This window comes from Podarcis raffonei, chromosome 3 (genome assembly GCF_027172205.1).
Source record: "Podarcis raffonei isolate rPodRaf1 chromosome 3, rPodRaf1.pri, whole genome shotgun sequence".
Taxonomy (NCBI): domain Eukaryota; kingdom Metazoa; phylum Chordata; class Lepidosauria; order Squamata; family Lacertidae; genus Podarcis; species Podarcis raffonei.
In genome coordinates this window covers 62,684,921-62,698,621 of record NC_070604.1, presented here as the reverse complement: position 1 = coordinate 62,698,621, position 13,701 = coordinate 62,684,921, and the positions used below count along the sequence as shown (strand labels likewise).

Below are 13,701 nucleotides of genomic sequence, written 5' to 3'. Positions count from 1 at the left end.
TGGCAGGAGCAGGGACTGAGCAATGGGAGCTCACCCCGTTGCAGGGATTTGACTGCTGACCTTCTGATCGGCAAGTCCTAGGCTCTGTGGTTTAACCCACAGCGCCACCCGCGTCCCTATTTATGAACCACTACCTAACGTTATTGCTTTAAATCAGGCTTTCTCCCACCAGCTGCTATCCATATGATTTGGACTACAACTCTCATCACTCCTGACAACTGACCATGCTGCTGGGACTGGTGGGAGCTCTAGTCCAAAACATCTGGAGGGCACCAGGTTGGGAATGGCTGCTAAAAAACAAACTACTCTGCTGTGAAATTCAGGAGTGGTTTTTTTTAAGCTTTCTAAGTCAAATTTTAAAAATGAAATGTGAAAGTGACTTGATTTTTCAAAAATAAAAACTGCACAACAGTTAATCAGTTGAAATTAGACATTAAAAATTAAACTTCAGTTCTAATTAGTCATTAAAAATATATTTGATTTGAGGAACAATTCTCTCTGTTTCTCACTATTCATCTTTCTTATTTTCTTTGTTCATGTAAAACACAGTGTTACAGTACTGTTGATTCCTCTTGATGTTCTAGCATTTAAAGATTTCTAAGCAGTTTAAAGATCAAGAGAAAAAGCCCCCAATGATCATGCATTATTTTCCTCTTTAAATAGCTATCAGACCTAATCCCCAAAGTGCTTTTTGTGTTTGAGGGGTTCTTCAAAGAAAAGTCTGGCATTAAGAGGAGGGATTGGAAGGGGAACCCCATTGTGGGGAGGGGGCGGGAGACTGGTGCACTAGTACTGTACCTTCCTTATCCTTAGCTCCATTTCCCTTTACTTATTGCTCTTAGCCCAAAAAGTTGAGTTTCTGTTTTTTTCCAATTTGAAGGGTGGTAGTCAACAGTTTTACTCAGAGGCACCAACAAGAGAAACTGTCTTTGCCTTGAAGTATCTCCAAAGCTTGCTTCACTACAAAGTGAATGGGATGGGCCCTTCTTGTTAATGTTTCAAGTTCTTTGTGCATGCCAACATGGCGAGAACAAGTCTACCATTCCCCTCTTAGTTCTCTTTAGCACACTGAGAACTTGGGGGGTGGTTCTCTTCACTCTATGCTGGGCACCTAGAGGGCAGCCGAATGCCAGGAAGAGATTTACAGCCACTGGGGACAACCTGGAAACTCCACATGTGGATCCCCATATGCTTACAGTCCAAATTCCCATACTCTGGGGTTGTGAAGCAGACTGCTTTTAAAAACCCTTGACTAGAAAAAAGGCACTGGTTCCTGCAGCTATGCATAGATGAGGTTTCTCAGCAAATCACAGTCCAAATCCTCACCCTAGATGTGCATAAATGTAAAAATGATTTAAATAAGAAGCCCTAAACTTGCACTCAAAATGGAAAGAACTCAAACAAAACAAGAGGAGAAAAACCATCTATACTATAAACAGATTGTATGTTACAAGGCACATGTAACTGCAAACATTTGGTTTGGATATATACATGTGCCAGGGAGATGGGTTGGGTGCTATATAGGCACATGAAAGCATCGTGTATGACATGGTCCTTGGGTATCGGATGCTTAAGTTCAAGTGCTCACACACATGAACATGTGGAAGCATTTCTATAAAGTCCCATGTGATGGCTGAAACATAAGGATAGGCACTGAATGACAAGCCCCTGCTACACCATATAAATGTCCATTTATAAAAGACATAGGGGAAAAGTAACTTTTATCAAAAGGTTCTTGGGAGGGGTTAATGAGAAAACGATTCTGAAGGACAATAAACTGATAAATAATAATACAATATATGGACGCATATGCTTTGCAATTTTAGAGGTTCTCCGAACATCAGAACAAGATTCCAGAACTAAAGCAAAAAGTCCTAGGAAAATATTAATGTTAACTTATTTTTACTTTAGTAAAAAAAAAAAAGTGTTCAAAACAAATACATGTTGACATGAAAACTTAACCTTAACAATCCATTATAAAAGCATGGGAACTAAAAAAAAAAAAAAAAAGTTAGATCATGATTTTATCTGACTCAACACTGCAATCTGCAACCAAATTAACATTTTGACAAAACTTAATTTACTGGATCATTCACGTGCATTGCAAATGGCACTTTTATTATTCGCTGGTTCGTTTGTTTGAATCTTGTACACCGCCTCCGGCAACTTTCATTTGAGAAGCTGATTAAAATAGTGTAAATAAATGATAAAGAACAAACCTGTGTACATGTAACCACATAACTACATTTGTACATATGGCCTCCCCCAATAATTTTTTACTTCTGACTTACCTATCTTGTCTCTCAACCCAGTCAAATTTTAGATTGCAAGCTCACCAGAACAGAGAGGCCTCCCACACCCAAATCGACTGTCTTTCTTTTGTGCTTGTGCTCACTGTAAAGTACCAGATCTGTTGACAGTGGGATCTGCAGTATATGACGGGTGGCTGAAAAGTTCTCAGCTTGCCTTTTAGCCAATATCTAGGGAGGAAACCTGTGGCATTTCAGATGTTTGACTCCATCTCCCACCAGCTCCACTCAGCATAGCCAATGGTCAGGGATGATGAAAGTTGAAGTCCAAAACATCTGGAGGGCACCAGGACTCCCATCACTGCTGTAAATAATGTAATTTTTCATGCAACATAATAATAACAATATTTCACCTGGAAATCTGATTTCTTGGGGATTAACTGCATTCCAAACTGATATGGAGACAAAATAAATCCTAAATCCTTACTTGATGTCTTGTTCCAGCAAAACTCCCATTGGGAATAAGGATGGAAGGATAATGTGAGAGTTGGCCTAGAGCAGCAACTTTTTCAAGTAGTTGATTTTAATCAGCTCAGGACTGTTTATACAATAAAATATGACACTCATGGAACGTTTATATCCTGAGATAGTTAATAATGGGAATGTCTAAAAAAATCCAGAGTCCTTCAGCAGGGATTCTCACACAATATTGTGTTTTGTGTGTGTGTGTGTGTGTGTGTGTGTGTGTGAGAGAGAGAGAGAGAGAGAGAGTGCACAATACACCTTGATATGTCTTTCTTTGTATTTTCATAGATTTGTTCTTCCATTTCCCTTCTTTCTTGTAAGATCAATAAAGGAGAGAAAACTATAGGAAAACCTATGATGAAAATAAGAGGAATCTGTTGGATCAGGCCCCATGGCCCATCTAGTCCAGCCCATCTAGCTCATCTAGTCCAGTTCTATTCTCACAGTGGGCAACGTACACCCATGGGAACCTTCAAGGAGGACCCGAGCACAAGAGCCCCCTCCCCGTCCAGCAGTTTCCAGCAGCTAGTATTCAGAAGCATTACTGCTGCCAACTGCAAAGGCAGAACATAGCCATATCAAAACTCGTAGCCATTGAAAGCCTTGTCCTCCATAAAAAGTTTCTTCTAAAGGTTACCCTAATACTAGAACAATTCAGCAGTGAAATAAGCTACCCAGTGGAGCTATGAGATCTCCCTCCTTGGAGAGATATTCAAATTCCAGCTTTCAAGAAATGTTTGGTCAGGCATCTGTTGAGAATGCTTAGGCACATGATGTTCTATCTCTAGGACTGAAATCCAAATCACTAATCTACTACATATAGCAGCTGTAGCATTGGGATTAATATCAATGTCCAGAGTTTATTAGAGAGCAAAGAGGACTCCTAAAAGCATATTAACCACATGTTGTAAATAAATATTCTAAAATGCAAAGTCCTAGCAATACCTCTATTAAAAAAAAAAAAAATACAAACCACTTATCAACACTACTGTTTAGGCATCTATGCTCCAGCTAAATAGGTAAAGGCATATCCCAGCCATTTTGTAAATCCTATCTACTAGCTTGTAGCCTGGCCCTGCTCTGCTTTGCCTCTCATGTTAAATATGTAAATAAGCATGTTCTTAGCAATTAAGATGAAGATAAACCTGCAACAGCTGAGTTGTTTGACAAAACGAAAGGCTCATCCCTACTCCCCTTTGTCTTTCAATTTCTTCCCTTGTCCCTAGGACCGGATCCAAGAGGTTTTTCTTGTGTCCCATCTGTTTTCCTGGGAAAACCTGTGGTTTACTGCTGAATGAGAACAAGCATCAATCTGCAGAAAACCTGATTGAAATTCGTTGTGATTTATCAATAAACCATGGGTTTTCCTGCGAAAGCAGCAGGGCAAAAAAAACCCCTATTGGGCCTGAGCCTAGAAACCACGGGACAAAGGGAAGTGTGAATGAGCTCTAATAGAGGTGGGATCATAGAACTGTTGAGTTGGAAGAGACACCAAAGGCCCAACCCTCTTAAATGCAGGATTCACAGATATAGAATCCCTGACATATGGCCACCCAATTCATAGCTGTCAACTTTTCCCTTTTCTTGTGCGGAATCCTATTCGGAATAAGGGAATTTCCCTTTAAAAAAGGGAAACGTTGACAGCTATGCCAACTGCTGTTTAAAAAACTCGAATGGAGGAAAGTCCACCACCTTCCAAGGTAGTCCATTCCACGTTGAACAGCTCTTACTGTCAGAAAGTTCTTCCTAATGTTTAGTCGGAACTTCCTTTTTGTAATTTGAATCTATTGGTTCAGGTCCTGCCCTCTGGAACAGCTCCTAAGCTCTACTGGGGCTTGCTTTGGACTTGGGGGAAGCAATAGCAGAGACACCAGGTAGCAGAAGTACTTTCAACTACAGCAGGGAGACAAACATAGCAACAAATTCATTGCTCACACCTCTCCCTGACTCAGAAGCCCAAGGGTAAAGGAGGCAACCATACCACCACTGTGCCAGGTTGCGTTCTCTTCCTCCTGCCTTTTTTGTACTTTAAAGAGTCCACTGAAAGGAAGGCACATGCAGGTTTCACACACACCACTTCAGTTACTTTTGAGGCATCTCTCTCATGGTCAGTGTGGATGTGGGAAACACAGAAATGCACTTTTCAGTGTAATTGCATAACCGATGGCTATGCAAGAAGATGGATTTACATTTGAAATTTCACTCCAACTTTCCTTTCCTGTTAGAATAGGCACGGGGAACCTTTGGCTCTTCAGACGTTGCTGAACTACAATTCCCATTAACTCCAGCAAGCACGGCCAATTGTCAGGGATCATGGGAGTTGTAGTTTTAGTAACATCTGGAGGGACAAAGCTCCCCCACACCGGTGTTAGGACTACCTTAAAGAGAAATGTTCTGTCATTTTCTTTTTTTAGTCCTCCATATGCCATCACACACACACACACACACACCATAGTTGTATACACCTGGGACTGAGATTTTTACATTTTAACACTAATGGCATAAAAGTGTGGGAGGAAAGCCTTCTCATTCCTTCCACAACTCCCCTTCTCCCTCCCCCACCTACAGTGAAGATGACAAGGTTGTTGGGAAATCTTATCAGTTTCAAGGCTGCCAGTAAGCTTCACTTCACCATCCTCCCCCTGCCTCCAGTGTAACTGACAACCTTGGGGGAAACCTTGTCACTCACGCTAGGGAATTTTTACCCATCCAGTCCGTTTCCCTGCCACCATAGCTGAAGAAAAGGAGGGGGAGGTTCCACCCCTCAAAAGGGGCCATGTATGAGCACAAGCACTCCTGAGCACAGCAACACTTAATTTTTATAGAAACTAACAAGCTATTTGGGACGCGGGTGGTGCTGTGGGTAAAACCTCAGCGCCTAGGACTTGCCGATCGCATGGTCGGCGGTTCGAATCCCCGCGGCAGGGTGAGCTCCCATCGTTCGGTCCCAGCGCCTGCCAACCTAGCAGTTCGAAAGCACCCCTAAGTGCAAGTAGATAAATAGGGACCGCTTACTAGCGGGAAGGTAAACGGCGTTCCGTGTGCTGCGCTGGCTCGCCAGATGCAGCTTGTCACGCTGGCCACGTGACCCGGAAGTGTCTGCGGACAGCGCTGGCTCCCGGCCTATAGAGTGAGATGAGCGCACAACCCTAGAGTCTGGCAAGACTGGCCCGTATGGGCAGGGGTACCTTTACCTTTACCTTTTAACAAGCTATTAATTTCACTAGAAGACAGAGGGAGAGATTGCAAAGGAATTGGCAGTGGGATAGACTAGAAGGATACCTATGGGATTGCATCTGTTTAGTCACAGGGTAATATGGACAGGCAGGTAATGGAGACTCGTCCTGCACTGGTCCCGAAAATGTCCCCCTTTAAAAGCAGTTTCCAAGCTATCACACTTCCCTGGCATAGAGGCAGAGCACAAGTTTGGTAAGTCATAAAATGGTTCACTCACAAAACTCTTCCAATGTTGAATTCATGTGCTTTTGCATACAGCAATCAGAAAAGATGCACAGACAGTAAAATGTTCCTTAGTTACAAAAGGTAAAGGTTTCTAAACTATTGGTAGTGAAAAACACTAGCTTCAGACTCTGTTCAGGTCTGAAACAAAAGAGGCTGGTTAAAGCCAGGCTCAGAGCTTCTTATATACTGAAGTTCACATGGGTAGAAAGAGACAGACAGAAAGACAGAGGCTTGGTGACCCATTTCCTCTCAAGGTGGGAAGTGATGACATAGGCTAAGCCTGGCAGGACAACTTACTCCAAGGTTTAACCCCTTCATGCACTAATTAGATTCAAAGATGCTAGAGCTATATGAGGCTGTAACTCCACACAGACAACTCTGTTTTCCTAAAATGCCAGTCCGTAAAATCCCACCTACACCCATTTAATCCAGTAGGAAATCCAATAAGGAAAAAGGGGGGAAAAACTTTTGCCAATGGGCCATTTTTGATATCTCAATGACCTGCTTGCAACATTATGTCCCTGTCTAGAAGCACCTGAGGTGTGGTGACATTTTAGGCACGGGTGACATTAATTTGTCAATTGGCAGTAATGAGCATTGACTGAAGTGAGGGTGGAAGGTGCACAAAGAATAATCAAAATGCAAGGCTGAGTCTGGTCAGATAGCTGCATTTACAGCCCAGTATGTATTGCCAGTCCCAGCTCTGTCTGTCAACTGCACTTAAGGCTCATTCACAATTACGATTTGCCCCGTACTTTCATGGCACAGCCCTGCACTTTCAAGCTCCGTGTTGGAGTGCTTTTTTATTTGCCCCATCTCTTCCTCCACCCTTCAGCTCTTTAACACTGAATCAGAATAAACTGCAACTCAGGTTTCCTGCAGATTGCCATTTACTCCCCATTGGTTTTCACGGGGAAAGCACCAGGGCAAAAACAGAAAAGGTGTCAACCCATGCCTTGTAACACGACACAAAAGGAAGTCTGGTTAAGCCTACATCTGCCTTCCTTCAGACAAGTGCACTTAGGTGCTCATCCAACGGCATCTGCTGCTTGCTCCCTGTGATGAAAGGCACAGGAGATTACAAGGTTGCTCTAGTAGCTGATGACAGGCACCTTGCAAGTAAGATAAACTTTGCAGGATATCTGTACCAAGCCAGTTGAGAATAGAGCTCAGTAGACGAGCATCATTTTAAAGACGTCCAGTGCTGCTGCACCAACCGCTTTCAGCTATAAACAAAGTCTCTGCATTGTTTAGTTACTGAATATATGGCTAGGATCCATCAGTGAGTAATAACGGGATCGATCAATTGTAAGCATGGGTCACCAGAGATCCAGCTGAGGAATAATGCACAAAGAGGCTGGATGAAAATGAGTTCAGACAAGAACAGGGTTAACAGGTGGTTCCTAAGCAAAAATAGACGTCCGTGGATAGTTCCTCTCAGAAGAAGAAAAAAAACGGGAGGAGAGGGAATAACTCTCTAGCAGAGTACAATTGCTGACTAAGTTCAGGACATAAAAGCAGAACAGGCTTAGCACTGCTTTTCATCCATAAACAATAACTATATGAAGCATTTTTTCAGCTGCTGCATTTGCTACAGGAAACTGCAGCAGAGGACTCGGGAATGACTGGCACATCTTGTCTTGCTGCTGCCTTGCACATGTAATGCAGCTCTGAACGTTCTCATTTTTTAAGCATGTATTAAAGTCGCAAAACATGATCTTTGTTAAGGCAAATATTCAACTACACACACCAGTTTTATCGGCTTTACTGTTCACGTGGGTCAGGAACTGCAGACTTGATAATCAAGGGAGGGTGATGAGTTTATGACTGGGCCACGAGGACACAATGCTTTCTGTGATTTCCTAGGCATTTGTGGGAGTGTGTCAGGCAGGGGTCAGGAACCTCGGACCTGGGGGCTGAATGCAGCCCCCGCAAGCCCTTAGGAGTCTCCAATGGTGGGTTGAATCTGGAAGAGCTACAGCTCCTCCCCAGCCCTGCTCTGCACCCAAAGAACATAGTCATATGTCCTTTGACTATGTTAAACCTATTGTTTGCCTAAATGGAGGAGAGAGAGAAGTAATAGCCTGTGAATTTTGTGTTGCTGGTATGTAGTTTACTGTAGAAAGGAAAGACTCTCACTCACTTTTTGCCTCTGGCCTCAGGCACCACTGGCATGTAGCCCCTGGAAGGGTTGCCTACAAAGAAATGTGGTTCTCAGACTGAAAGAGCTGCCCCTGCCCTTAGGTGGGGCATGGCTGGTGGTAGGAAGCACAGAAGTTTTAAAGATGGGCTGCTTGCACATCAGTTCCAATCACCTATTGACCCAAAGTCTGCCTGACTGAAGGCAATGTGGTGTAGTGGTATACGTGAACAAACTAAAACCATACGGAAGTTGCAGTTGAAGGTGTTATTAGCGTTTATCATAATGCATTTCAGCCTGTGCCAAACTCCCTTGAGGCTGAAATGAGCACATGTAAGGAAAGCTTAAAGGTTGCATTGCATAAAGATAAATATATTCTCTATGAACTCTATCGTAAGAAAAATGGAATGCTTACATGGTGCTGTTAATATTCTCATACGGAGCTTTGATATGTTTAGGCTATGACATTGTTGGACAAAGTAACCTGCCCCCTTAGGGGTTGAGTCAAATCATTCTAATAATTTCATTTTATTCTGACATTTAGGATGGAATTCAACATCACACTCTTCCAGTAATTCTGTCTGTCCACGTATTGCATCTTGCCAGATGTTCTCCTCTCTCCCTGCCTATGCACAGTTTTGTGGGTTCTGCTGAACCCCAGAGCCAATTTTGGAGGGCACAGGGAAAGGAGGGAAGAAGTCCCCATTGCACAAGTCCTTGTGCAGGGCTTTTGCTGATAGGGATGGTTAGGTGAATCCCACCCTTAGCGGGCTACCTTGTCTTAACATTCTAACGCTAAGTTTTCTTTCCTGAGGTCCTTTGGAACTTTCCTCCTCTGGAAACTGAGCAAACATTTGGCCTGGGTATTATTCAAAGCACAACACAACATATTTATTTGGGCTAGAGTTTGTTATTGCTAAGTTAGGTCATTAATTTCAATAGGTCTACATTGAATGAAACCTGGTTGAATACTGCTCTTTGGGTGGATATTTTTTTTTACCATTGTTGTGTGTCTACCTGACATCTGAATTATACATGGTAATCAGCTCCTAGCATTTGGGGTGCAGTGGACCAGAAATTTAAACAAATGACTGATCAGTGTTGTTTATAGGACATTTACAGAAACTAGCTAGTGTGTCCCAACAGAGTGTAATTTTGTTTCCGCATTTTGTTCTGGTTGCTGTAGTTAGTATGCATCTTAAGACATTTTATCACTGTTTGCAAGCCTGAAAAAGTTGCTCTGCTCAAGAATACTGCATACAGTCTCTTTGCAGACATTCTGAGGACATGCAAAATGTTTGTATAAAATGGATGCTTAGAAGAGGCAGAGTAATCCTCTAACCATATAGAAGACACACACAGGGCCCCAAACCTATTGAAACCAATGGAATTATAATCCCAAATTGTAAGAACAACATGTTATAAAAGGCAATGGCTGATGCTGAAAAAGGTATCCTAGCGCTGAGGTCTTCTCCTGTCCTGTGAAATGTGAAGCATCTCTTTTCTCGTGATGCAAGGGCACAACATGATGTCTTTCCATTCCACTCATATGTTTCGACTGTCCCTATTCTAAGTTGCTCACTTCCACTGAAGGGAACAAGGGAGCCCACAGTGGGATGACAACACGCCGTTGAGTAAGTGCTGCAACATGTTGTGGAACATTGGAGAGACGCACCACATGGTGTACTGATTTTTCAAGCATCTATGCATCTTCTGTAACATTTAGCTTCTCCCTTGGTTGTTGTGACTTATTTAAACCCATTAAACTCACAAGGACACAAGGATTTAAACAGAACTTAACCTCTCCTGATCAGCAGTCCTGGATGCCAGGAGGGGAATTCTCTTCCCATTTACAATCCTCAGCACTCATATAGTATAGTGCCGCATTAGTTGCATACCCCAATTAAACTTGCAACAGGGACGTTCAGGGTACAACCCTATACTTGCATCCATGGAAGCATGCACTACTGAACACAGTGGGACTTGCATCAAAGTAACCTGTAAAGAATTGCACTGTTAATACTATCAGAAACTAGTGTCCTTCAGAAAGTTTGAGGGCTTCTTTCTTCTTCCCTCTGATTTCTCCATATTCCTGTTCCTGCTACAGTGAACATTCAAATTGAATAATGCACAATTTATACATAGCAGTTGAAATGATTCTCTTCAAAATAGTGTTTTTGAATTTCCGGAGCTTGCTAACATTTTTCAGTGTATAAGATCTACTGTAGACTGGAGAGAGAAGTGAGAGAAGCTAACAGTTCAGCTGATAAAAACTGACTGTGGCTGACAGGCAAAAAAGGAAGAAGGATGCCTTAACTCTGCATATGAAATGTGTCATTAAGCAATTTATTAATGACAGCAGCCTCTTTGTTCTTGCAGCCATCAGTGAAGATACAGCAAAGGAAATGGAGGAGCTGCAGTTATGCATTTGCAATACACAAAGTCCTTGTTTTTCCCACCAGGCACTGCAGGATAGCAATTGTCCATTCACAGCACATAGCAGATAGTCTGCATTTCAGAGCTAATATTTTACCATTCCTAAGCTGGCACTTATGAATCAAGTGCAGTTACTTGTTTCTGCCCCCCCCCCAAAAAAACCCTTCAAGGTATATTGCTAGGGTGACCCATCCAAGGTTTCTGAATTCGTAAAAGCAAAATGAGTTTGAAATTAAGAACAATAATTTTCAAAAATGCAACACGTCCCTCCTTCCGAACAGCTTGCAGAGCTTTCAGAGTGATGAAACCTTGCAATGCCTTCAGAGGATACACCTTTCTGCCATTATATACGTGTGTGCATCATGGGCTATTTGGGCAGGATTTTAAACATACATCTCTCTAGGAACAGCTTTCTCAAATGCATGTTGCAGCTACTCTCCTGAAAACAATGTGAGTTCTGTTCAGCTGAACCACTGCTTCTGCTCCCTGCAGCACTAGCAGGTCACTTGAATGCTGCAGCCACCCTCCAAGTTAAGAGTACAGGCTGTTGTTTGATGACCAGTTGAACGTATATGTCACCAAACAGTCCTGAGAAGATGCTGTTCACTGTTTTGCCCTTCAGCTAGCTGTTAATATGTTATCTCTTTGTTGATAGTTTCAGCACAAACCCTTCAATGAAGTTAAGGAAACAGAGAAGCATTTGTAACCTGCTAAATCACTCAGAAGATAAAGATCTGTAACATATATTGCTAAGAAATATTTTTTATTTGCATTGCCATTCATTTCTTCCTCCATCGGTTAAAAACACACGATATTCCTAGTTATCTGTTCCATCACATTTACAGCAGAGTCCTTTTCATGTCTACTCAGAAGTAAGACTCATTGAGTTCAGTGGGGTTTACTCCCAGGTAAATGGGTACAGGATTGCAGCCTCAGTTACCTGTAAAGCTTCTCTTTTTCAAGCCACTGAAATGCTTAAGAACTAAAGGGGGAAGAAAGCTCTCCTAATGGTCATTAAGTGTTACTGTCCCAGAACCTTTCCTTTATCGTTTGCACTCAGTTCAGTTACAATTCATGCAAGTTTCCGTGGCTTAGGACAATACCAACAGCGATGAAAATGCAGCCACGGATATTTAAAAAATAAACAAGCAGCAGTTTTCTTAATGAGAGCCATCAAGGTTTTCTTCCAAACACAAATATCACCTCTGCTACTAACTTTGGCAAACGCAATCTCTCTTTCTCCCCCTCCCCCTTCTGCAACCTTTAAAACAAACCTTCCCACCCATGATCATGCCGTTTCTGAGGATTTGCTATATACATACCTCAACCATTAAACAAGACATTTAACCATAGTGGCAGTTCTGTGACCTTTGAATGCTGCGAAATCTGTGAGCGGCGCAGCTTGTTCATGAAGACTTGTGCTGCAGGATCCAGAAACTGAATTCAGGATGAAGCAAATAATTGAGGGAGACGCGCGAGAGGAGAGAGGAAGGTGCGCATGGACATGTGCAACGGGGTGGGTGGAATGACCAAGGAGACAGGAGAGTGCCAAAGAAGCAGAAAGAGAGGAGAGGCTCTCCACAGAAGACGGCGGCGGGCACTTTCCTGCCAGACGGGTGCTGGGATAGAGCGCTCAGCTGGGGCTTTGCTGCAGTCTCTGAGTGGCTGAGCGTTCAGCAGCAGCAGCAGCAAGTCGAAGGCCAGTGCCGTGCCTGGCTGGGAGGTGCTGTCAACTGCCACAGGCACAGCCGAGCCGGCCAATCAGCTTGCGCCCTGCGAGCTCGCTAGAGTGAAGCCTGCTCTGTTTATGTTTCCTCGTTTCAAGAGTGACGTCAAAGGGGTTTAGTTTTTCCTCTGCATGTGCTATTAATTTTAAAGGACTACTATGGGAAGAATGTGGCAGTGATTTCGGCAGGCTACCACCCTACTCTAGAAAGAAACCAGAGCTGGAGGTGTCCCCCCCACAACCCTACCCCCGCCAACAGACTATTCTTTAAAAAAAAAAGAGGAAAAGAAAATAATCTAGATCTCACTTAGAAATGTTTTTGCAGTCAGCTTTGCTGCCAGAGCGAGCTGATGAATGCCAGCAAAATAAAAAGGCTTCACATATAGATTTGTGTCAGGACGCAAGACTGCACGTTGCAGGGGTTTGATGGAAAGAATCTAAATTAAAAAGGAGCTTTGGGCTATGTGCGCACATTTTATTCTAGAATCAATGGAGACTGAGTATTTGGAGGTTTTTTTTACATAGTCCACACAGTGTCTAGGTTATTTTGTTGGTGTTTTGCCCCGAAAAGTGCTTCTTGAGAAACTGGTTTCATGACAAAAGTAAAAGCTCATTGCAGATTGATGCATTACCCTGCAGTGTGAACATGGGCATAGCCAGGATTTTTGTTGGGTGGGGGGGCAGGACTTTGGCGGGGACGACAGAACCAATGTGACTGGTCAGTTACCTAAGTATTTCTATTGTTTTTCTATTGTATTTCTATTCTACTGCCCTCTTGGCTACGCCCATGAGTGTGTCCACTTGAAAACAGATGAGGGTAGTCCCAGCAGTGGGTATACCTGATCAATGACTTTGTGGGTAGGTGTATACTAAGACTGCAATCACTGCTTCCTTCTTCATTCACCTGGGGCATATGAAAGGAGGAAAAGGCACAAACAACCTCATCAAGGCAAGGGCTTTCAAATGGATCTGTTCTCCTTCTGTGTTCTGTTGTTATATATAACATATATCCAAGATCTGAGCTGAAGGAGGACTTGGATCTGAATTGTCACTGTATTTTCATGTTTGTTACTACTCTGGATCAGATTTCCCATGCTTCCATGTTTCTGGTATTTGTTGATATCAGATTTATTTGTTTTTATTTCCAAGGATTTGACAAAAAT

General features: G+C 42.8%; 1 protein-coding gene across 2 annotated transcripts in view; it reads right to left on the bottom strand.

Moving 5' to 3' along the window:
* The window catches only part of PDE7B (phosphodiesterase 7B), a 162,943-nt gene that overhangs the window by 117,177 nt on the left and 32,065 nt on the right, over positions 1 to 13,701 (bottom strand). The window contains exon 1 of one of the 2 annotated variants that reach the window (XM_053381993.1): positions 12,135 to 12,503. The exons of the other annotated variant lie outside the window; for it this stretch is intronic. Coding sequence (XP_053237968.1) covers positions 12,135 to 12,155 — 21 coding nt within the window. The 5' untranslated portion in view covers positions 12,156 to 12,503. Of the gene's footprint in view, positions 1 to 12,134; positions 12,504 to 13,701 lie in introns of those variants that run through there. 2 annotated transcript variants of the gene reach the window in all.